The sequence below is a fragment of the Phyllostomus discolor genome, chromosome 9, assembly GCF_004126475.2.
Source record: "Phyllostomus discolor isolate MPI-MPIP mPhyDis1 chromosome 9, mPhyDis1.pri.v3, whole genome shotgun sequence".
Taxonomy (NCBI): Eukaryota; Metazoa; Chordata; class Mammalia; order Chiroptera; family Phyllostomidae; genus Phyllostomus; species Phyllostomus discolor.
The window spans coordinates 95038042-95062174 of NC_040911.2; the positions used below are offsets into that span (position 1 = coordinate 95038042).

Genomic DNA, 24133 nt, shown 5'->3' on the forward strand with positions numbered 1-24133 from the left:
GGAAGGTGGGGGATGAAGGAACAGGGGAGAAGGGGTGGGCCTGGGGGTTTCCTAGTGGTCAGGGGCTGCAGAAACCAACACCGGCCTCCCTGCAGGCCCCACGCATGGGCACCTTCATGGGCGTGTACCTGCCGTGCCTGCAGAACATCTTTGGTGTCATCCTCTTCCTGCGGCTCACCTGGGTGGTGGGCATTGCAGGCATCATGGAATCGTTCTGCATGGTGTTCATCTGCTGCTCCTGTGTGAGTGACACCCTCCCCTCTGCCGCCCTCTGGCAGCTGGGCTGAGCAGGGACCTGGGGGTGGGAGGGAGAGGAGGAAGCATGAGACCTGAGCTTTTTATAGGAACCACTGCATATGATCTTTGAGAGTAAATGAGGTCTGACCGGTCCCGCCCGCCTCTCATAGGCTGGTCCCTGACGGCCAGTAACCAGTTTTCACCTGGATGTGTGTGTGTTTGTGTGTAATTACACAAGTAATGCAGATCCATTGGTGCAAAAGATAGGTGCACAGAAAGAAAGACAGTTCACCCATAATCCCACGATAGTTAACGTTTTGGTAGGTCCAGATACATAAAAAATGGGATTATGTGTCGCAAATGGCTTTGTAACAGAATTCTTCCTGTCCTCTCTAAAATATCAAATATTCATAGACCCCCACCTACCATCACAGTTCTGTTTTTTGACACCCGACCCTGAGCCACCTGTGCATGTGAGGGAGCCAGTACACAAGCTGGTACCCTACTCTGCAGAGGAAGAAACTGAGGCTTAGAGAGCGAAGTGACTTGTCTCAGGCCAGACAGCTGGTCAGAGGCCAGGCTGGGATTTCCAGAGCTCTCTGATGCTGTAGCCTGTGCTAGGTCCATTGAATGGTGAATAAGAGCTTTTCTTGACAAGAAGGACTTGGCAGCAGTAGAAGTTGGAACAGGACCAGGGAGAAGCTCAGTGGAAGAGGACTTGTGGGTTTGGCGGGTATTTATGGGCCATAAGGCTTGGCCCCCACCCAGGCCGCTGTGGCCCCCACTCCAGCCGCCACTCTGATGACTTCTGTCCTCACAGACGATGCTCACGGCCATCTCCATGAGTGCAATTGCAACCAACGGTGTTGTGCCTGGTATGTGACGGGGGCTTCTTGGAGCAGATGGGGCCTGGATGGTTGGGGGGGGGGGGCTGGATCATTGGAGGAGGGATAGTGCCCAGGGCTTTGGGGGCCATCAGGACCCAAGAGAGGCTGTGTAGCAGGACTGGAGACTGGGCCATGATGTTTGTGGGGTAGGTGGGGACAGTTTTATTAAAGGGGAGATGAGAGGGCAGCTGATGGTGCTGGAGAGGGCAATGCAAGCTCTCCTTTTGCCTGAGATCCTCCCCTCCATCATCCCATTTTCTGAGCTGTGACCTCTTTAGAGTGGTGATTAGCAATATGGTAATTAGTGCTGCAAAACCCAGAGAGTGGCTAGCTGGTTTTCCCACCAGTCCTAGGGCTGCAGCCTGGAAGGCCCATGAGGCCCTGAGCGATCCCCTCCGTGCCTCTATTCCTGAGCCCTGCTCAGCCCCAACAGCAGCCCAGTAGCCCTTGAACCTCTCGCTGATACTAGGTTCTTTCTGCAGCTGGTGGCTCCTACTACATGATTTCCAGGTCTCTGGGCCCAGAGTTTGGGGGCGCCGTGGGCCTCTGCTTCTACTTGGGCACTACCTTTGCTGGCGCCATGTACATCCTGGGCACCATCGAAATCCTGCTGGTGAGAGGGGCCGAGGAGGAGGTGTGGGGCCCCAGGCTGTCAGTCAGTTAACCAATGCTCCCCAGACGCCTCCTACAGGCCACGCAGTGAGGCCAAAGGGAAAATCAGACAGGGTTCTGTCTTTAAAGAATTCACAGTCTAGTTGGGGAGCCGAGATGCAATAATTATGTAACACGCACAGCTGCCATTTATCAGGCACCCACTGTGCTCTCAGCAGAGTTCCAAGTGCTTCACAGTCATTTTCTTGAGTCCTCATGAAGTTTAAGTATTATTATGCCCATCGTACCAATGAGAAGCTCAGAGAGGTGAAATGACTAGCTCAAGGTCACTCGGCGACCGAGTGCAGAGGTGGGTTGAGAAGAGTGAAAGCATGGGAGAAATAATAATAGCCGTGGCCCCAGTAGCAACCATTCTGTGGCTGCCGACCACGTGCCAGGGCCTGTGTAAATCCTCTCGGGTGGGCACCGTAGCAGGCTGATGGCAGGCGGGTGGCAACAGGAGAGGAGGCAGTGAGGGAGCCGAGTAAAGAGATCTGTTGGGGGCAGTGATGGTGAGCACTCAAGCCTCCAGGTGCAGTTTGAAGGGGTCGGCTGCTGACTTCGTCCCTGTTCTTCCTGCCCCTCCAGGAGGGCGTGGGAGCTGAGGAGGGTCTCTTGTTACATAGAAAGTGGGGCTGACATTTCCCAAGCCCCCACTTCATCCAGGCCCTAAGGCCTGCAATGTGCCATTTTATTTTATCCCTGGCTTTCCCACAAGTTAGAAGACACCCCATTTTACAGACAAAGGAAGGAAGACTCAGAAAATTTAAGGACGGAATATGAGTGTGTGGAAGGGGTGTGAACGCTTGTGTTTCTGACCCCAAAGCCAGTGCCTGTGCGCTCCACCCCACGGCTTTGGAAAACCAGGACTACAAGATGTCGCAGCTTCTGGTGACAGAGCTGGTGGGGCAGAGTGGGGGAGTGCAATGGATGGGGAATTAAAGGCCCCAGGAGCCACATTATGAGAGAATAATAATAGACCTTTATGACATTTAGAAAGCGAAATCATTTAAAAGTTATTATAAAGGCAATTCTGCCCCTTGCATAAAATTGGAAAAATATCAAAGAAAGTAAAAAAAGAAATGACAGTCACTCAAAGAAAATCAACATTTGGGTGTATTTCTTTCCAGTTTTTTCTGTGTGATACTGTATTCTGTCCTTGTAAACCATAACTGTACAGATTTCCCTAAAAAACCCCAAATTCTCTTTGTAAGTATAATTTACAAATGAACATACATTCTGTAAGAATATAAATATATTAATATTTAGTAGAGAAATTATATAGAAAATACAAATGTGAAAAAAAAGATTCTTCATATTTTTACCATTCAGGAAAAACTACTGTTAATATTTTGATGTACCTACACACACAGACATCATTATGCATATATGCGTGTATGTTTACATATCAGTATGCATAAATATTTACAAAAATGAGATCATAAACACATTAAAAAACTTGATTGTTTTTACCTAATATAACATGGATAGGTTTTTGAGTCAGTTCATATAAATCTGTTTATCCTTCTGAAGTGCTGTTGTTGAGTGACTGTTGGGTTTTTTTTTTTTTTTACATTCTTTGATATTTTTCCAACTTTATGCCAGGTGCAGAATTTCCATGGTCTATGTGGGAATATCATAATTTATTCACCCAGTTTTCTAATGATGACTATCTAGTTTATTTCTGTCTTTCTATTAGAAATAATAAAAATAATAAATAAGCATTAAGAATTATATGTGATAGCAAAAGTAATAGAAGTTAAAAGTGCTCCTAACATCTCTGCAATGTCATTTTTTAAAAAAGATTTTATTTCTTTTTAGAGAGGGAAGGGAGGGAGAAAGAGAGAGAGAGAGAAACATCAATGTGCAGTTGCTGGGGGCCGTGGCCTGCAACCCAGGCATGTGCCCTGACTGGGAATCGAACCTGAGATGCTTTGGTTTGAAGCCGATGCTCAATCCACTGAGCTACGCCAGCCAGGGCTGCAATGTCATTTTTAATGACTGTGCCATAGTCCTTGAAGGCTAGCCCATGATTTTCTTAACCATTCCCCTGTCATTGGACATCATTTCTAGTCTTGCACTCCTGTAAATTTGCTTCTCCAAAGCCCTGCCTGCAGTTCAGGTTATTTTCTTGGGGTGATTCTCAGTTGGTTCTTACTGGGTGACTTGCATGACCTCCTTGTCCCTTTCCCACAGGCTTACCTCTTCCCAGCTATGGCCATTTTTAAGGCAGAAGATGCCAGCGGGGAAGCAGCAGCCATGTTGAACAACATGCGTGTGTATGGCACCTGTGTGCTCACCTGCATGGCCACCGTGGTATTTGTGGGTGTCAAGTATGTCAACAAGTTTGCCCTTGTCTTCCTGGGTTGTGTCATCCTCTCCATCCTGGCCATCTATGCTGGGGTCATCAAATCTGCCTTTGACCCGCCCAATTTCCCGTAAGTGCTGCTGCTCTGAGCCCAAGGCGTCGTCCTCCTGCTCCCTGGCCCAGTTTCAGGGTCCGCACACCGGTGCCTGCCAACCCCTCCTTCCCATCTCTCAGAATCTGAGGGGTCGTGGATTCAGAGCAACCTCCCTGGGGAGAGGAAAACTTCTCCTGGTTTGGGATCAGTCTATTCAGGGTGGGGTCATGTTTCTGGAGGTGGGCACAGTTCCCCTTGTGAGAGCCAGATGCTCACTGGTGGGGGTGAACTGAGGAAGAAGCAAGTGGAATGATTTCTGGAAGGAAAAACACGGTGTTGGAGAAACATTTTGGGGATTGGGGGACAGCCTCCTGGAATGGGGCAACCACCTAGTGTTAAACACCTTTTCTGTCGTGAGAAAGCGCACAGAAGAGAAGGCCTAGAAGCTCAGATCTCTGTTGGTCCTGCCTCTCTTCCTAGGAGAGTCCCCTGCGTGCCATCACTGCCCAGAAGGGCGGCACATGGGGACTGCTGTCCGTGGTGCTGAAACACAGCATTGCGCTAAAGCGGTGGTTTGCCGCGGTGGCTGCATATTGGAATTACTTGCTGGAGCGAGGGGGGGAGCTTTGAAAGAAAACAACGACCATAGATTCTGGGCTCTATCCCAATTAAATAAGAATCTCTGGATATGAGGCCCTGGCATCTGTGTTTTTTTAGAGCTCCCCTGCCGGTGCTACTGTAAAGCTGGGGCAAGGGTATGTCCCTCGCCATCCTCCTCCCCTGTTTCTCTCCCTAGGATCTGCCTCCTGGGGAACCGCACACTGTCTCGCCACGGCTTTGATGTCTGTGCCAAGCTGGCCTGGGAAGGAAATGAGACGGTGACCACACGGCTCTGGGGCCTTTTCTGTTCCTCTCGCTTTCTCAATGCCACCTGTGACGAGTACTTCACCCGAAACAATGTCACGGAGATCCAGGGCATTCCTGGCGCTGCCAGTGGCCTCATCAAAGGTCTGGGGGAGGGATGAGGGCTGGTGCCCAGGGACCACTGCAGGGATTCTGGGTTACACAGTTAGGATTAAGGGACTCTACTTGGGATTCAGTGAAATTCAATCAGTTTTAACTGATCACCTACTCTGTGCCATGTTCTGTTCTTGGGGTCATGGAGGGGTAGAGATGAAAAGGAGCCTTTGAAGACCTCATCATCTAATATAAAAGGAAGCCATTAGTTTGACAAGCACCTACTAAGTTCCTAGCACTGTGCTAACACCCAGGAATGCAACTTAAAGGACTCCCAGGCCTTGGCTTCAAGGAGTCTAACGGCAGACCCAGATGTATTAGCAAATACGCACAGATGTGCATTCAGTGAACAGAGACCTCCCAGGAGAGGGAGTGGGTGTGTATATAAGGTGGTGAGACAAGGTTTCCTGGACTCATCTGAGAAAGCTTCTGAAGGACTGATAAGTGGTTTTCAGTAATATTAAGGGAATAAAGGAATCACAGGCAGAGGAACAGCTTGCCTAAAATCACGCAGACACAGAAGAGCATATTGTGTCCTTCCAACCACAAGTAATTTGGAATGACTGGGGCATAGACTGAAAAAGAAGGAGGGCAAGTGATGATGCTGGAGAGGCCAGCATGAGCCAGACTGGGCTGGGTCTTGGGAGCCATGCTGAAGAGTTTGGACTGTGTCCTGAGGGCAGTGAAAAGCCACCAAAAGGTCTTGAGTAAGTGAGGGACATGGCCAGCTTGTCATTTCTGAAGGTTCACTTTTGCTTCTAATGTGTATGGGCTAAAATGGGGAGATGACAGAGGCAGGGAGTCCAGAAGGAGGCAACACTAAGTCCAGGTGAGGGATGATGGTTTCCTGACCTGGAATGATGGAGAGATGTGTCAGTGGAATGGAGCTGTGGTTCTCCACCAAGGCTGTTCTGCCCACCCAGGGACAAGTGGCAATATCTGGGGACAGTTCTGGTTGTCACAATTGGAGCCTCATTACTGTTATGCAGCATGTGGAGCCCAGAATGTTGCCAAACATCTTACAATGTGGTAGGACAGCCCTCCACAGTCAAGAATAACCTGGACCCAGATGTCAATAGTGCCAAATTGGAGGAACCTTTAAAAGGAGAGAAGGGGTGTATTTGAGAAATATTTAGGAGTAAAGGACAGGCATTGGAGATGGATTTGAAATGGAGATGGGGAGAGGGAGAAGTCAAGGGCAATACCAAGGTGTCTGAACTGATGCTACTGCCATTTACCAAGCTAAGGGATCCAGGAAGGGAGCTGGTTTGGGGAGGGTGGGTTTGGGATATTGAATCAGTCTGAGATAAGTGTGTCTTTTTGCCCCAGTAGACTGGGCTATCTGAGAGCAGAGACCAAATCTGACTCGTGCAAAGCCCCTGCGTGTGGCCTGGCCCAAAGCGAGAGCTTAGGAAATGTCAGTAGAGATAAAACGGAGCCAAGGCCCACGGGGAGTGAGAGGTGGTTGACCTTGATCGTCCTTTTTGCCCACCCCCACCTCCTGGCCCCAGAGCTGTGGCACTCTGGCTTCTGGTATTTCCTGAGTATCTTGTTCTGTCTGCCCCACAGAGAACCTCTGGAGCTCCTACCTGACCAAGGGGGTGATTGTGGAGAGGCGTGGGATGTCTTCAGTGGGCCTGGCTGACGGCACCCCTATCGACATGGACCATCCCTATGTCTTCAGTGATATGACCTCCTACTTCACGCTGCTGGTCGGCATCTACTTCCCCTCGGTCACAGGTGAAGGAGAGCTCAGAGAGGGAGGACTGTGCCTGGGAGTAGATGGGTAGGAGGCAGTCAGTGATTATGTGGGGGAATTTCTTAGTCCAAAAGCCCCATCACAGAGGCAGAAGCCAACAACTCGGTTCCCAATGGACAGATGAGGGAGTTAAGGTCAGGAAAAGCCAAGTATACTACACAGGTCCTCACGCAAATCTCTGTGGCAAGATCAGACCTCAGGCTTCCTGACTCCGAGGCCGGGGTCTTCTCTTCCCAGTCTGTCTGGCCTCCTGTGGCTCCTGTCCTAGCTGCTCTGTTCACAGGGATCATGGCTGGTTCTAATCGCTCTGGGGACCTGCGGGATGCCCAGAAGTCAATTCCCACCGGCACCATCCTGGCCATCGCCACCACCTCTGCTGTCTGTATCCTGTACTGCTGGGCTGGGAGCACCGTGGATGGGGAGGGCTAGAGAGGGGGCAGCCACCACCTCGCCGGCTGGCTCGGGAGGGGTAGCGATGAAGAGGGACACCATGCTGGGAATTCTCCTTCACCCTCTGCTGCAGACATCAGCTCTGTTGTTCTGTTCGGGGCCTGCATTGAGGGGGTCGTCCTGCGGGACAAGTAAGTAAGGGCATCAGGGCTGGTCCTGCTCTGGGGGGTGGGCCTCGGGGGGAAAGTCCCGGGAAACAGACCTGACAGGGTGCTGAACCTGTGCAAGGGGCCTGTGGGTCAAGGGAAATGCCTGCCAACTCAGCTTCTTATATTCCGTCTCTTTTATATCACTTCAGCTCAGGAAGCTTGAATGGTGTCTCATTTCCTTTAGGATAATGACACTTTTTTTTTCCTTTAAAATCTATGAAACCGTTGAGTATGTCCCGAATGTCTATGTGTTGGTCATTGTCCAGGATTCTGTGAAGAATAAAGAGAAGAGAAGTAACCCATGGTTTTTGCCTTGAAGGAGCTCTTTGGGGGTGGGAACCGTACTTTTTCGACAGACCCAGGATGCAGAGCAGTAGGGGTGGTGATGAAACGAGGCTATGGAGGCTGCGATCCAGTCCTCAGATGGCAGGGAGGAGGCGGTGCTGCTAGAGATGCCTTCTACACATTTCTCGTTTATCCTTCCCAAGTTACATGTCGGGTAGAGATCACTTAGGCGGCCAGGATGGGGAGGGGCATTCCAGGCAGGGGGAACGGCATGGATAAAGGTGGAGGAGAGAAACAGCTGTGTGTGTGTGCACACACGCAGGTGCTCGTAGCTATAAGCAGTTAGAGCTTCCGGAGCACCCCCTTCTGAAGGGCGTGTGCCTACACCGTGCCTGCCGGAGGGTGAGGTAGGCGGTCCTATCCCAGACGCTGGTTTCTTCCTTCCCGTCCTGGCTTCCGTAAGGTGGGGGGTGGGGGCCATGAGCTGGAGACCTAGGCTGGAGCCAGTTGGCACCAGGAAATTGGAGCTTTATTTTATTAAAAAATGGGAGAAGCTCTGAAGGGTTTTAAGCAGAGCAGTGACCTGGTCAGATGGATGATTTGCATATGTTACACCAATTAGCTTTTAGGGCAACTTCACCTCCACTTATCTCATTTCATGCAACCAGGGACCTCCCGCAGGACTGCAAGGGGTCCGGCAGGTCACCCCGTGTAACCCAGCGCCTGATCCCTGAAGTGCTCCGGCAGCCGCCCCTCCGAGCGCGAGCTGCGCGCTCACTCCAGCCACAGGGCTCTCTCTGCCGCCTGAGGCGGCGCCTTCCACTTTAAGACAGTGTCCTTGTTAGAAGACGCTTTCCTTTGCATCTCACATCACATGCCGTCACCCAGTGAGGAGGCTAGAACCCCCACTTTTCCCACGGAGACACTGAGGTTCTGACAGGTTAAGGCGTTTGCCCGGGATGACATACAATTGTACGACTGACCATTTGCTAGACTCACTGTTACTACCACGTTCCAGGCACCGCGCTGAGCATTCTACGTGTTTATTTCTCTTTGTCCTGGCACCTGTCGTATGACATGGGTTTACAATGATTCTTGTCCCACAGGTGCGGAAAGTGAGGTCAGGAGCGGTTAAATGACTTGCCCAAACCACGCAGCCAGGGAGTGCCCCGGACATTAGGGGTTTTGTCTCTCCACTCACCCCCGCAGACCCAGCTCCGTGGCGGGCGCATGGCAGCCGGTCCTGGAGCTGGTGTGGGAGACCTGCCTTGGAAATCCAGGTGGCCTCGCTCCCCCAGCATCTCCTGTCCCTTTGCTGCTTCCTTTCAGGTTTGGCGAAGCTGTGAATGGCAACCTGGTGGTGGGCACGCTGGCCTGGCCGTCCCCCTGGGTGATTGTCATCGGGTCCTTCTTCTCCACCTGCGGCGCGGGGCTGCAGAGCCTCACGGGGGCCCCACGCCTGCTGCAGGCCATCTCCCGGGACGGCATAGTGCCCTTCCTGCAGGTCAGTGGCGGGGGCGAGTGTGGGGAGAACAGTCCCCCCCGCCCCCGACGCCAGCCAGCCAGACCCCTGCCCAGAGAGGCTCCCTGGGGAGCCAGGGCCACAGCGAGCCCTGACTGCCTTTCATGGCCCTTCTGCTCTGTGCCGCTAGGGAGATGGGTGATGCCTTCTTTGGGGTTTGGCCCACAGTCAAAGCCATCTTTTTGGACAGAGTTGTCTGCTTTTAGGGGAAAAATAAATGGCCCTCTTCTGGCCTAGTGATCAGGCAGGGACTCGGGGAGGCAGCCAAAGGGCAAGACAGGGGCAGCTCTCTCCATGATGCTGAAGAGGAAAAGGGATTTATGGCACACAGTCGTGGCCGCTTGCTGGCCTCCTGTAGTTCCCGTCCCATCTGTCCCCATTTTTCCCCTTAAGGGAGCATTTGAACTTCATTGCACTTGGGTACCAATGTCAGCGTCGGTGAAATACAGCAAAAGTGTGGTATCCCCCTTGGGTACCGCTAAAAGATGAGACATGCAGCATCCTCTCCCTACCTCCTCATTAGTTAGGGGACCCCTGCCTTTACTGCCCTGGTCCCCAAGACTGGAGGAGACACAAGAAGTCCTTAAGGTCTCAGGCTCCCACGACGGTTGCCTGTCCTCAGGTCTTTGGCCACGGCAAAGCCAACGGAGAGCCGACCTGGGCCTTGCTCCTGACCGCCTGCATCTGCGAGATCGGCATCCTCATCGCGTCCCTTGACGAGGTCGCCCCCATCCTCTCCATGTGCGTGCTGGCCCCTCGCCCTCCCCGCTGGCCCCCCAGATACTTCAACAACCCCGGGAGGTTCCCCACTGCCGCAGAAACCCATCCTTTGTCATAAAGAGCTTTATCCCCACACGTGTCAGGGCGTGTTGCGAGGGGATTTGGCCTTTGAGCCCCTCCCTAGGCACCAGAACATGATCCGACCAGCCCCCCAGTTTCTTTCCCCCTTTCTCCCTTTCCTCCCCTATGTTTCTCTTCCTGTCCCTGCCTCCCCCTGCATCTGTCTCTCCCGGCCTCCCTGTGTTCCAGGTTCTTCCTGATGTGTTACATGTTCGTGAACCTGGCCTGCGCAGTGCAGACGCTGCTGAGGACACCCAACTGGAGGCCACGCTTTCGCTACTACCACTGGTGGGTGCCCCGTTTCCGCTGCCCGCTGCACCGACCCCTCCCCTCACCCCCACCACACCAGGGCCCGCCTCTCCCTAGCCCATCCCCCCCAGGGCTAAGGGTCCCAAACCCCAGCCTTCATAGCCCAGCCAGCACTAGACAGGCTCTCTTTGCAATCACAAATAATAATGTAACACATGTAGTAAGACAAGTGGTCTCAGCGATCGTCCCTCCCTGTGCGTAATGCTCACCAGCGTACCGTCTGGATGAGGAAGCAGCTTCCTCAGCTGTGAAGCGGGGAGGCCGCTGTCCCCACCTCGCAGGCCCCTTGCGAGCGCCACTGGGCCCAGAGGTGCTCACTACGTGGAGGCTGGGCTTCTTCTGATCACCGTGTTTTAAGGTTCTTTGTCCTCACAGCAGGCCCGTGAGGCAGACAGGGCGGGAATGATCGGGCCTGTTCTACCGAAAGGGAACAGAGGCTTACACGGGGGAAGGGACTGGCCCAAGGCCTCTCTGCGAGACTCCGGCCTGTCTGGCCGAGAGCCCAGGCTGCCCGCCCCCCGCCTCAGTGCCCCTGCTTTGCCAGCTGCCTCTCCCTGGGGCACACCCCTCCTGGGTGTTCCTGCCTCCGGCCCTCCCTGAGAGAACCCTGCCTCTGAGCCTGTCTGGCAAAACAGTCTGGCAGCTTCAGAGGCGCTGGGACCAGGACGGGTGGTGGTGACTCAGGAGTTGGGCGGGGCATGGGGAGGTGCCTGCCTGTGGCTGCTCATTCATTCAGAAGGTGGCATAGCCCCCTGGTGCTCATGGGGATGGTGGGGTGAGTTCCCCTAGACCTGCTCATTGCCTCCTGGGCATGCCCGGGCCCCGCCCCGCCCAAGTCTTGCTGTCTGAGCCTTGGCAGCAGCAACAGCCCCCCCAGGGCTCAGAGGCTGGCTCTCCCTCCCATTGTCCAGGACGCTCTCCTTCCTGGGCATGAGCCTGTGCCTGGCCCTCATGTTCATCTGCTCCTGGTACTACGCCCTGGTGGCCATGCTCATCGCCGGGCTCATCTACAAGTATATCGAGTACCGCGGGTGAGTGCGGGAGGCGGGGAGGGCTGGGGGAGCTGAGGGAGCCAAGGGCTCCTCGGGGCCAGGGGCGCTGGTGCTGGGTGATTAGGGGTTGGGGGGGATGAGGCAGGAAGTGGGGGTGGAGTGGAGGAGGGGTGACCTGGGGCAAGGTGGGGAGACAGGGGACAGGAGCAGAAGGAGGGGCTGAAGCTTTGAGACGTGGAGGTGGCAGGAGCGACATGCATGTCCTTCCTGAGCCTGCGGTGCATAACTCCACCTCAGGGACTGGCTGCTTCAGTGTGAACAGCCCGCTCTGACACCCCCCGACTTTCTGCCCTCCTATGCCCCCCTTCCTGGCCCTCAGGGCGGAGAAGGAGTGGGGTGACGGGATCCGAGGCCTGTCTCTCAGCGCCGCTCGCTACGCCCTCCTACGCCTGGAGGAAGGGCCCCCGCACACCAAGAACTGGAGGTGAGCAGTGGGAGCAGGTGTGTGCAGGCTCAGGGGGAAGGGCAGGGAAGGGAGAGGCGCGGGACCTGCCTCCCCTGCTTTGTGCTGCTGTGTGGTGCTCTCGCCACGACAACAGCATGTCCTTGACCTCATCCTCCCCAGCTCGGCCTCCTCTGGAACCTCCCTGCCTACAGCACCCAGCCTGGGCCCAGCTCCTGATATTTATTTGTCGTCCCAGACCCACTCCCACGCCAGCCTCCTGACCACCCACCCACCCATCTATTCATTTATTCTGCTATTTATTTTTTTAAAATGTGTGAGTGTATGATACGAGCCAAGCCCTCTCTGGTTCTCTGGGGACGCGGTGAGGTCCCAGTTCCAAGGAGAAGGGACACAGAGGCAAAGAACATAGTGTCCCGTAGCACGCGCTCTGGGAGAGATGGAATCATCCACCTGGAGAGTGTTAGGGCCTTTCAGAAACCTCCAGATTCCTACCATCCCTCCCCATCTTATCCACGTGAGAGTCAAGGGCAGAGAGGGCCTCGGAGGTCACGGGAGGCAGAGCGGGAGTCCGTATCTCCGCCTCCCGCCCCTCCGCGCTGACTGACAGCTCTGCAAGCCCGTCCCTCGTTCCCCTCCCCCAGGCTCACTTTGCTAAGAGCACACAAAGCCTGAAGCTCCGGATGACTCTGCCAAACGGGGGCTTCCGCAGCCCAGGCCTGTGCATTACTCGTGGGTGAATTCTCCAACGCTGAGCACGGGGTCTGGCCCAGAGTGGAGGCTTAGAGAATGCTACTACCTTGGTGGGTGGTTGGGTGGATGAATGGATAGGTACATGGGTAGATGGCTGAGTGTATACACGTAACTGTACACACATATATATGAGAGGGAACCCCCGAATTCCGGAATTTATTTATAAAAACTGTGTATTTCTTCTTACACGTTTAAACTTCAGTCACCTTCAAAGTACTCTCCATTGATGCAACACACCTATTGAGATGTTTTTTCCGCTGCTCAGAACAGATTTTAAACTCATCAATGTTGATGTCTTTTAGTGCTTCTACCATTTTTTGTTTCTCCTTTTCCACATTGGCAAAGCGTTCCCCTTTGAGGACTTTTCTCATTAGGGAAAACAAAGAGAGAAGTTGCTTGGGGAGAGATAGGGTGAGTAGGGAGGGCGGGGCATGGGACTCATGCTGTTTTTGGTTGAAAACTGCTGAACGCTGAGCATGGTGTGGGCAGGTGCGCTCATACATCACCCATCATGAAATGGGCAAACACACTGAAAGAGTCTTAAAAAAAAATCACTGAAGCTGAACACAGCCTCTCACAACAACACCAGCTGGTACACTGATACAGATGGGTTACTAGTACACTCACTCACCTGTTGGGGGAAGCCTGGACTATAAGGGGCCCCTCTCCACAAGATAATTCTGGTTTTGAGGGGGTTCCTCCCTCGTATATGGGAGGGTGGCTGGGTGCATAGATAGATTTGTGAATGGATAGTGGTAGGTTGGTGAATGGTAATTAAGTGAATAATGCGTGTGTAGGTAAATTAATATGGATATAAGTGGGCAGCTAAAGGATAAAATAGATGGGTGGGTGGCTGGATGGATGGATGGATGGATGGACGAGAGAGACAGATGGACAGGTAGGTTTGTGGGTAGAGGATTAGATGGGTTGATATTCAAGGAAGTGGATAGATGGATGTTTAGGTGGGTGGGGGTGGGGGTGGGGGTGGGGGGTATAGGTGGATGGGGCTACAGAGCACAGATGGCTAGTGAACTCCCTGGTGTATGGTAATAGGTGTACGGGTTTATGGTGGGTGGCGATTGGGTGGGTGGTGGATGGATCGTGTGACCTTCCTTCTTCTTCAGGCCACAGCTGCTGGTGCTGGTGCGTGTGGACCAAGACCAGAATGTGGTCCACCCCCAGCTGCTCTCGCTGACCTCCCAGCTCAAGGCAGGGAAAGGCCTGACCATTGTGGGCTCTGTCCTTGAGGGCACCTTTCTGGACAACCATCCCCAGGCCCAGCGGGCAGAGGAGGTGAGCGGAGGCCTGGTGGGGAGGGAAGAAAGAGGGGGTACCCAGGAAGACAGTCCTTCCCCCTTTACACTTTACTTCCTGCCCGCCTCTGGGATCAGTGGGGGCTCAGACTTCGCTGTCCTCTTCCTCCGAAGAGGGGTCTAAAGGCTCAGGGGGTGAGTTCCTCAGAATCCAGCTCACAGGACCAAAGACCATGGGAGCTAGAAGGGCTCATTTCATGGGGAAGGAAACTGAGGTTGAGAGAAGTGAGGCCGCTTATCCAAAGGCAGAAAACAGACTCAAATTAGAACTGCTTGACTCCTACTCCAGCCTACTTCCTGCCAAAGTTAAACCTCTCCAAGTGTTTTCACATCCATGGGCTCTTTCTATCCCCTCGCCAAGTGGAGTCAGCAGGGTGAGTATCCACATTTGGAACAGGGAGAAGCTGGCACGCAGAAGGAGAGCAACCTGCGGAAAACCACAAAGCTGGCTGGAAGCACAGTCAGGATTTGAACCCAGGTCCCTGGCCCCAGGCTGCTTGCTCTTGTCCCCATCCACTGGTCTATGCCCAGTATACAGGGCCAGCGCGGGCTGGGGCACTCAGAGGCACTAACGGGTGTCGGGACCTGGTGGGTGGCAGAGGAAGTGGGTTCTATTTGTGATTCCGGCCTCTCTCCCCTCGGGCCGTGACCAGCTGTGGAGACAGCCAAGGGAGTCTGAGGGAGGGAGGCGAGGTGAGCTGTGGGGGGGCGCCCCTAATGGCTTGCGACAGTTGCCATTTCTGCCTCACTGGGCCGTTCACACCAATCTGTCAGGGCCCAGAGCCGGAGGCCTATGGTGGTTCGTTTGATTCCATGTCCAGTGACTGAGAATACGCCATGCACCAGGCACTGGGCCGGGCATGGGGGACACGCAGGTGCACACGACCCGGTCCCAGCCTCTCCCCACGCCATTCTCCCTATTCTGAAGGGTGTAGCTGTCACGAGCCCCATTTGACAGATGAGAAAACTGAGGCTCGTAAAGGTTAGGCGATTTTCCCAAGGTCACACAGCAGAAGGTGGCGGAGGCAGGGCAGGAAGCCTGCCTGTCTGACATCGGGGAGTGGGTAGGAGTGCGGGGCACGGGGTCAGACCCCTACGAGGGCATCCACTAGCTGTCCGGCCTTAAGCCAGTCTGAATGTCTCTGAACCTCAGCGTCCTCATCTGTGAAATGAGAGTAATAAAACCTGCCTCCCAGAGCAGACTGAATGTGCATTTAAAATGCGTATCATTATGCTAACTTTGAAAAACTGTTCAATACATTGGCCATGCAGAGAAGGCCAGTTTTACTCTGGTCTGGGTGGGGGGTGGTATGTGAAGAAAGTGAGTGTGACTTGGGGTGGGGCAGGCAGGGGGTGCGTCTGGGTGGAGAGCTTGTTGAGGACTGTGTGAGCAATGAATGGCGGGTGGCGGGAGGCATGGGGTTCGGTCACCAGGAGCTCTGATTGATCGACAAGGAGTGGGGGCTGAAGGTGGCGGGGAGCCACGCACAACCCTGGCGCCAGAGGCTGACGTGGTCAGAGCGCTGAGCTTCAGGAAGATCAGACCGTGGAGGAAGGGAGGCTGCCAGGGCCCCGGCTGGATCAGGGAGGCCCCAGGCCGGCCCTTATCTCATCTGATGTCCCCTCCCCTCCCCCAGTCCATCCGGCGCCTGATGGAGGCAGAGAAAGTGAAAGGCTTCTGCCAGGTGGTGATCTCCTCCAACCTGCGCGATGGCATGTCCCACCTGATTCAGTCTGGGGGCCTCGGGGGTCTGCAGCACAACACCGTGCTCGTCGGCTGGCCCCGCAACTGGCGGCAGAAGGAAGACCACCAGACGTGGAGGAACTTCATTGGTAGGGCTGCGTGGGCTGAGGGCGGAGGAGGGCCGGGGGCAGCGGTGAGTGGGTGGGAGCCTGTGGGTCCTCCTTCGGGCCAGGGGTAGGTTCCCAGGCATGACCGACGCGGATCTGGCGTACTCAGGTGATGGTATTCGAAGCTGGCCATGCACCGGGCACTGTGCTAGGTGCTGGGGACTCAGGTGTGACGGAGACAGTCTTCAGCCCCGCAGGGCCCACAACCCTGGGGCGGAGACCGTGTAGGGCAGTGGGAAGGGCTACCACTTGGAAGCCTGGGCCTAAATCTCACCGCTGGGCCTTCCTAGCTCTGTGACTGTTTTCCAGTGGCTCACCCTCTCTGAGCCTCAGAGTCCTCGGTACTCTATCGGTGGGGCCACGCCAGCCAGGGCAAGAGTCCTTGGGAATAGTGATATAGTAGCTAACCTTTATAGACTCTGTTCTGGGTGCTGGACAAGTGGAGGCTCCCTCTAAGTCGGATTCTCCCAGCAGCCCTGTGCGGGCCAGGCATTGCTCTCTCTGTTGTACGGGTGTGAAACGGACAGAGAGGTGAAGGCGTTTGCCCCAGGTCATGCAGCTGGTGAGACAACAGGCTGCACCGTTAACCCCAAGCTATTCTGTCTCCTTTGTAGGTAGATCACAGTCACAAGGTTTTTGGGAGCATTAAGTGAGGCTATGCGTGGCAGTTCTTAATAATCAGAAAGGGCGGGTGGGGAAACTGAGTCCCAGAGAGGTTGAGAGGCTTTCCCCAATCCAAACAGCAAGTAAGTGATGTGACCCAGGGAGTTGCTGATTTTCTGGCTACTCACCCCAAGACCCAGTCGGGCCTGGTGCTGGGTGCTGGGAGCTCCCGTGGCTGCCGCCAGTGCCGGGCGGGAGCAGGGCCACTGTTCTCCCATCTGGCCTTCTCCTTGGCTCCCCCTAGAGCTGGTCCGGGAAACCACAGCTGGTCACCTGGCCCTGCTGGTCACCAAGAACGTGTGCATGTTTCCGGGGAACCCCGAGCGCTTCTCCGAGGGCAGCATCGATGTCTGGTGGATCGTGCACGATGGGGGCATGCTCATGCTGCTGCCCTTCCTGCTGCGGCACCACAAGGTGAGTGCGCGCACGTGCATGCATGTGTACATGCGCGGCTGTGAGCGAGGCCCGTGAGCGAGGCCCGTGGGCTCCAGCCAGGCCCAGACTCCTTGTGAGCGCCTGGGAAAGGGATATATGTGATCACCTCCTTTGTTCTGGGACATTAGGAACTGACTGTGCCTCCCTTGCAGCTGTCCTTGCATTGTAAAGGAGAGCAATGCTTAACCCAAGCAAGTGACGCTTTAATGGGGGACCCTCACCTAAGCAGGGGAGTTTTTGTAGGGAGTGGCTGTGAGATAGAGGATTCAGGTCTGCGTGTGTGTGTGGCCAGGTGGGTGGGAAGGGTGAGGGACAGGGTTCTCTCTAGGTTCCGGCCTTGGGTTTCCTCACTACATCTGGGCTGGACCTCTCCGGGTCCCCTTCACCCTGCCACCCCCCCCCCGTCCCCCCAGGTCTGGCGGAAGTGCAAGATGCGCATCTTCACTGTGGCCCAGATGGACGACAACAGCATCCAGATGAAGAAGGACCTGACCACATTTCTGTACCATTTACGTATCACCGCGGAGGTCGAGGTGGTGGAGATGGTGAGTCCCCAGCAGTCCCCCTGAAGCTTTGGTGTCCCACCCACTGGGCCCTCTTTCCTCTCGGCCCCAGCACCAGTTAGGGCAACCCCAGTCACCATCAGCTTATAACGTGGATCCCTTCCCCCATCCACTTCTTAGCCTGTCACATATTCGCCCAAGAGTTTCCCATCCATCCATCCATCCCCTTCTCCTCTCTAAGAAGAGCCGTGTGTAATAGCACTCATGATATGGGAGACATTCTTCTATGTTCTTTACATATATTGGTTATCATAGCAACCAATGAGAAAGATACAATAATCAGCATTTCCATTTTACTGATTGGGCAGTTGAAGCACAAAAAGGATAAGTCAGTGGCCCAACCATGCTCACTGAGTGGCAGAGCCAGGATTCAAACCCAGGCAGCTGGCTCTAGGATTACACTGTCAGCCTCTCATCCATCCATTCCCCTCCTTGTTTATTTATCCATCTCCTTATGCTTCTGTATATTCATTAACCTACCCATATAGCTATTAATTTATTCACTCCCTCACCCATCCATTCATTCATGCATGTATTCATTCATGCATGTATTCATTCATCCCTTTGTTCCTTTTTTATTTCTTCCCCTTTTCCATTCACCCAGGTAATTAATTAATCCACTCGTTCATTCATTTCACCGGCTCACATGCCTAGCCCTGTGCTGGGCTGAGGGCAGAATGAGCTGTGCTGCCTTCAAGGAGCATTATCCTCGCCTCCCGCAACTGCCCATTAAACTAGGTCATTGGATAGGAAGTCCGAGGCTGGCGGGAGGGAGGGGGCCTGCCTCTCTTCCTGTCGCCGCGCACCTGAGCTCACAGCTCCTGCTTTCCTCCCTCCACCCCCACCCCGCCCCCACCCCGCCTGCCCACAGCATGAGAGCGACATTTCGGCTTACACCTACGAGAAGACTTTGGTGATGGAGCAGCGTTCCCAGATCCTCAAACAGATGCATTTAACCAAGAATGAGCGGGAGCGGGAGGTGAGGTTGGCCTGGCTTGGCTCTCGGAGCCTCAGGCTGCTGCCAGCTCTCCGTCTGCACCGGTTTGGGACGGCCCAGGGCTGGCACACTTCACCCACAGCGTTACTCATCACCCTATTCCTGCCATCACTGGGCTCCCCGGCAGCGGGGTTACAGGCTGCAGCTCACCTACCGAGCCTCGCAGCTGGGGTGCGGAGTGGCATGGGCGACAGACTTTTTCCTGTGTGTGTGTGTGTGACTTCTGGGGTCCAAGGGAGAATAGTGGGTCCTAAATATGTATGGATGATGGACAGGCTGCCAATGTGGGGGACAAGGGACCATGTGACAGATGCTCACAGTATGGGTCACAGATGGATATTTAGGGTGTGGTGGATGGCTTCTCAGGGGTAATGATGATAAGCCTCCTATGGGGTACGGGTGTAAGATCCCCCAGGTGGGCATAATAAGGAACCAATAGTCCCCTGGAGTTTGCGTGAAAGTCCCACCCCAGGGGGTAGGACCCTTGGGGAAATGAATGATGGTACCAAGCGGCTGGGGAGAGGAATGTTCTCAGAAGTGGGTGACAGGTTGCCTGGGGAATGGGTGGCAGATCCTATAGGCGAAGGTGACACACCATAGTGCATGGGTCTCCAGGTGTGGATCATGCATTTCTCAGGTAGTGGTTGAAGGATCCTCAGGGGAATGAGTGATGGGTATCCCTTTGAGTTGGAAGGAGGGACCCACCAAGAATATTTATCCAGGGGCAATAGTAAAAATTGTTCATGTGCGCGGGCCAATCAGAACGGACACTGGGCCACAGTGCTAAGGTGGAGCCCTGCAGGGCCAGGTGTTAACCCTTTGGTTGCTGGATGGTGGGGAGGTCAGGGGCTCTGGAGAGGGGTTGGAGTGGCCAGGTCAGCGGGGCAATAGCTATGCGGTATGGAAGCATTGCAGTGTCTCAATGCTGGTCCACTGCCCGAAGGTGTGCATCCAGGCTGAACGGCCACTGGGCGGTAGCTCTTTGCAGGGCATGGGTGGTAACTCCCGGCACAGCTGGCACCAGCCTCTGTCGCTCTCTAGATCCAGAGTATCACAGATGAGTCTCGTGGCTCAATCCGGAGAAAGAATCCAGCCAACACTCGGCTCCGCCTCAATGTCCCAGAAGAGACGGCTGGCGACAGCGAGGAGAAGCCAGAAGAGGAGGTGTGCGGCTGGGGAGGTTTGGCCCCCGCCAGGGGGAGCAGAGCCTTTGGCCTCCAAAGGAGTCACGTGCTGTCCCTTTGTTCGTCCCTCAGGTGCAGCTGATCCATGACCAGAGTGCTCCCAGCTGCCCTAGCAGCTCACCGTCCCCGGGGGAGGGGCCTGAGGGGGAGGGGGATGCAGATCCTGAGAAGGTGCATCTCACCTGGACCAAGGACAAGTCTGTGGCAGAGAAGAATAAGGGCCCCAGTCCTGTCTCCACCGAGGGCATCAAGGACTTCTTCAGCATGAAGCCGTATGGGTCTAAAGGGGTCTGGGGGCTAAGGGCTGGGGTCTGGGGTGGACCTACAGGGTCTGGGGAGAATCTTCAGGGTCTTTGCTCCTCATGGCAGAGCAAACGAGCAGCATGGGTCCTGGCAGTTGGCAGACCCAGCCCACACCATGCCTTGGTTTCCCCACCTGCAGACGTTGAGCCTGTTGCTAAGGGTCAGAACTCCCAGGTGCAGGCAGTGGAGAGCTGCATGCTGGGAGGCTGGGAGAGCAGGACCGGTGTGCGGTCAGGGTGGATGATGGTGGCTCAAGTCTCTAGCCTCTCCTGCATTTTCTGACCACTCTCTTCTTTTCCTCTTTGCTTCTCGTGTTTCCTGAAGGGAGTGGGAGAACTTGTAAGTGCTTCCCATTGTTTTCTTCTCTTCTCTGGGTTGGCCAGAGTCCCTACGCTCCTCACTGTAACATGAACCCCCAATTCGTGCTCCTGACCTCTGGGGTCCCTGAATAGTGCAGCTTGGAGAGGTCTGGGTTTGGTGGTCCCTGGCTTGCAAGAACGTCCCAGCAGCCCCGTGTGCCTCGATCCGACTCTCCTCCCTCTCGGGCTCACGCGCCCTGCTCCCCACCTTCCTCCCGCAGAAACCAGTCCAACGTGCGGCGCATGCACACTGCCGTGCGGCTGAACGAGGTCATTGTGAAGAAATCCCGGGATGCCAAGCTCGTTTTGCTTAACATGCCTGGGCCTCCCCGCAACCGCAACGGTGACGAAAATTGTATCCTGGACTTAGAATTGGGGGGAAGAGGGAGGTGGACGACAGGGAACCTGGGTCCTAGCTCTGAGATGCAAGAACCGAGCCGGTACGGCTTCAGGATCAGCACCTCGGACAGGGACGCGGGCCCGGTGTTCCCGCGCGGCCCTACGCGGCCCAATTCTATCCAGAGGGAAGCGGCCGGGTCTTTCTCCTTGACCGGCGGCGCTCAGACATGGAGTTCCTCGAGGTCCTCACCGAGCACCTGGACCGGGTGATGCTGGTACGCGGCGGCGGCCGCGAAGTCATCACCATCTACTCCTGAGAGCCAGGACCTGCCACCCGGGCCCGAGCGCGCCCGGCCCGCGGCCCCGGAGCCCTCGCCGCGACCCCCGCCGCTGTCACCGTTTACATACAGACCCTGTGCCCGCGCCCCTGGCCCCTTTCCCCGCTGCCTGAAGTCCGGAGGCCACGTCCGCTGGGGTTGACTCGGAGGGGACCGCTCCCACGTGGAGACCAGAGCCTCGTCGGCGCGGGCGCGCCGCTCTGTGGGCCGCACTGCCCTTTTTTAAGCCGAGCCTCGCCCCACCGGAGGAGACGCTGCAATAAAGGTTGGGAGCAGACGCGGAGAGGAGCTGGGGCTTGGAGGACCCCCAGGTAGCCCGCGTGGCCCCTTCTCCTCTTCCGATGCCCCGCCCCCGCCGGCCTCGCTCCACCGGCGCGGCCCCGGCCCCCGGCTCTGAGCGCGGGGTGGGGCGGCGCACTCGGCCTCCCGCGCCGAGCCTCCGGGCGTGGGCCGGCCGAGCCTATACATAGTGTACAGGAGACATCGCGTGTATTTTTAACGTCCCCATATTTCCGTGACTAGAAGCGCAACGAACTTCTCTCGCCACTGTCGAGCTCCCTCGGGGCGCCCGGGGGCGCCGGAGGCCTCGGGAGGCTGGGTGTTCCCGGACGTCCGGGAGCTGGAGAGCGAAAGTGCTTTAGGCCCAGGCGGGAGTCCTGGTCCTGCGCCCTCCGCACCCCGCCCCGCTCTCGCCTCCTCGCCCTGTCCGAGTGCCCTTGGCTTCCGATCCTTCCCTCCAGTTCTTTGCGGAGAGGAGGCGAGACGAGCGTCCAGCACTTCCTGGACTCGCCTCCCAGAGGACGTGAGCTTCCACTGCGGCTGCGGGGCGCCCGCAGCTTCTCTTCGGCTCTTATGCAAGCTGGGGCCGGACGGGGCGGGGCGCTCCCCTGGGGCAGAGCGGGAGCGAGGCCTCGCCCCACCCAGGGAGCCCCGCCCGGTGCCTTCGCGGGGGGAGCGGGCGCCTCTCTTCCGTCGGCTGCTCCCCCTGCCCCATGGCTCCTCGCCAAAGACTGCAACCAGGGAGCTGGAGGGCGTCCCCTCCCTGGCGTTTCCTGTCTGGGACGGCGAGGGCAGAGGGGGAGATTTCGGTGTAGGTGCCCAGCCCACCGGGGAGGCCCCAGCGCTGCCCCTGACGTTCCCTCCCCTCTTCCCATCAGGCAGCTCCAGCCTCGGGGACCCAGCCACCCTCTCTGCGTCCTAGGGCGGGACCTGGCTGCTCAGCAGCGGCCTCTAGCCCTGTCTCCCAGGCACCTGGACCTGGGGGAGGGCTGGAGTCGCCACGTGCTTTGTTCTTAGCACCTCTCTGCCCTCCTCCAACTAGGAGCCAAGGCCTTTGGCTCCTCCAGCTCCAGCCCTTGGCGCTTCTGCTCCACCAGTCCGGCCAGAGGCGCCCTCTAATCCCTGGAGAAGGCGCATTGGCCGGGTTCCTTTCCCCCAGGGCACATTACTAAGGGGGACAGGCACTGCATGCTCCTCCCAGTGCCCTCTGGGACTGGGTACATACAGTACCTCCAGCCCCAGGGCCCTGCCCTTCACACCTAGTTAGGCATCCTGCCCAGCTCCCAGAGCTGGGGCTACTAGGTACTCCTGACCTCACCACCTCCTTTCCTTTGGGCCCAAGGCAGAGAACCGGAGCTGGTGCCATCTAGACTGGGTCAAGTGCGGCTGGGGTTGGGTCTGGTTGTTTGCCAGTTAGGCCAAGGCCCATCTGAGATTTAATGAGGGGGCTGGACAGATGTTTCCAGGTGGTAATCAGGAAGCTGGAGACGTTAGCCACCAGCCCCCTTGACCTCCTCCTCCTAAGACCTCTGAGAATCACAGCCCCGTCTGGCCTTCTGGGGGCCCAGGCATTCAGGCTGAAGTTGTGGGCTGGGCAGGAAGGGGGAGGGACGGGATCAACACCAATTCGGGAACCAAAGTTGCACTATCTGGGCCCAGACTGTCTGGTTGGCAAGAGCAGTTTCCATTGATGAAAACAAACATCCCACAACAAAAACCCGTTTTCTGTGCTACACGTGCAATATTTGTTATGAATGTTATCACGTCATTCATCAAATTATCTTTATAATCATTGTAGCTAGATGTTTCATGTCCATCCAAGTGACTTTTATTCTGAGTGCAATATTTCAATAGCCTTGTAGTGATAACTAGTGTTGCTTTTGTTTTAGACGATCTACGTGCAGGGCAATGCAATGAAGTTGAAAACCCTTGTAAATAGAAGAGGTTGCAAACCAAATCAAGAGTATTTATTACTATTACTAGGCCTGCCTTTGATTTTCAGTGTGTTTCAGTATGCCGCATTCTGCCTCAGTATTGACCTTGTGTTTTTTGTGCCAATATAAGGAGAAGAGGGTTGGTTCTTCCCTTTATTGTTGAATGCTCCCATTTAATGCTTTACAGCTTTTACTGTATTAATTTTTTAGACTCCCGTCTGCACAAAATGCAATAAAAATAATTTTATTATACCCTTCATGGCCTGAGAGGTGCTGTCTGGACGCAGGAAGGGGGGAAATTAGTAGGTGAGAAGAGGGTTTCTCCGTGCAGCTCACCAGAGGGCCTCAGACTCCCGTCAGAAACACTGACCTCCGCCCCGGCCGGTGTGGCTCAGCACACTGAGTGCCGGCCTGTGACCGGAAGGCTGCCTGTTCGATCCCTGGTCAGGGCACTCAGGGCATGGGCCGAGGCCCTTCCCCTCTCTCTAAAAAGAAATCAAATTAAAAAAAAAAAAAGAAACCCCAACCTTCACTGACAGAAGGATGGGCGGAACCTCCAGGTCTGGCTGCGTCGTTAGGGTGCTGACAGTCTGGGGACCCTGCCCCGGAGGGACAAAGGAGCCGGCAGCAGGGGACCAGGAGAGAACAGTGCACCAGCATCTCCTACGAGGCAGTGAGTGCTGACTAGTCGGATTTTGGTCCCTCATCGAATGGCCCCGTGCCGTCACTTCACCACCCCCACCCCACGTTTCCTGACAGGCGGGCTACTGTGAACTGCTGCCCAAGGGCCCCGCGGCTCCCGTACCCCGGCTCCGCCCACTCCCTGCGCGGTGGGCAGGGCGGAGGGTGGCCTCCTCAT

The 24133-nt window shown here is 55.6% G+C and overlaps 1 protein-coding gene across 3 annotated transcripts in view; it reads left to right on the top strand.

Moving 5' to 3' along the window:
• SLC12A5 (solute carrier family 12 member 5) overlaps positions 1–23533 on the top strand; it is a 37679-nt gene extending 14146 nt beyond the window's left edge. For 2 of the 3 annotated variants that reach the window (XM_036009905.1, XM_028524342.2), the window contains exons 4-26: positions 96–242; positions 1058–1112; positions 1607–1737; positions 3972–4213; positions 4974–5185; positions 6764–6934; positions 7237–7335; positions 7477–7534; positions 9167–9341; positions 9982–10100; positions 10389–10487; positions 11420–11539; positions 11880–11984; positions 13841–14009; positions 15667–15862; positions 16788–16957; positions 17392–17523; positions 18413–18520; positions 19580–19702; positions 19795–19994; positions 20350–20364; positions 20606–20739; positions 20949–21040. In XM_036009905.1, the coding sequence (XP_035865798.1) occupies positions 96–242; positions 1058–1112; positions 1607–1737; positions 3972–4213; positions 4974–5185; positions 6764–6934; positions 7237–7335; positions 7477–7534; positions 9167–9341; positions 9982–10100; positions 10389–10487; positions 11420–11539; positions 11880–11984; positions 13841–14009; positions 15667–15862; positions 16788–16957; positions 17392–17523; positions 18413–18520; positions 19580–19702; positions 19795–19994; positions 20350–20364; positions 20606–20739; positions 20949–21040 (3072 nt within the window). Of the gene's footprint in view, positions 1–95; positions 243–1057; positions 1113–1606; positions 1738–3971; positions 4214–4973; positions 5186–6763; positions 6935–7236; positions 7336–7476; positions 7535–9166; positions 9342–9981; positions 10101–10388; positions 10488–11419; positions 11540–11879; positions 11985–13840; positions 14010–15666; positions 15863–16787; positions 16958–17391; positions 17524–18412; positions 18521–19579; positions 19703–19794; positions 19995–20349; positions 20365–20605; positions 20740–20948 lie in introns of all 3 variants that reach the window. The other variant, XM_028524341.2, reaches the window with a different exon arrangement.
• The last annotated feature ends 600 nt before the right edge of the window (positions 23534–24133 follow it).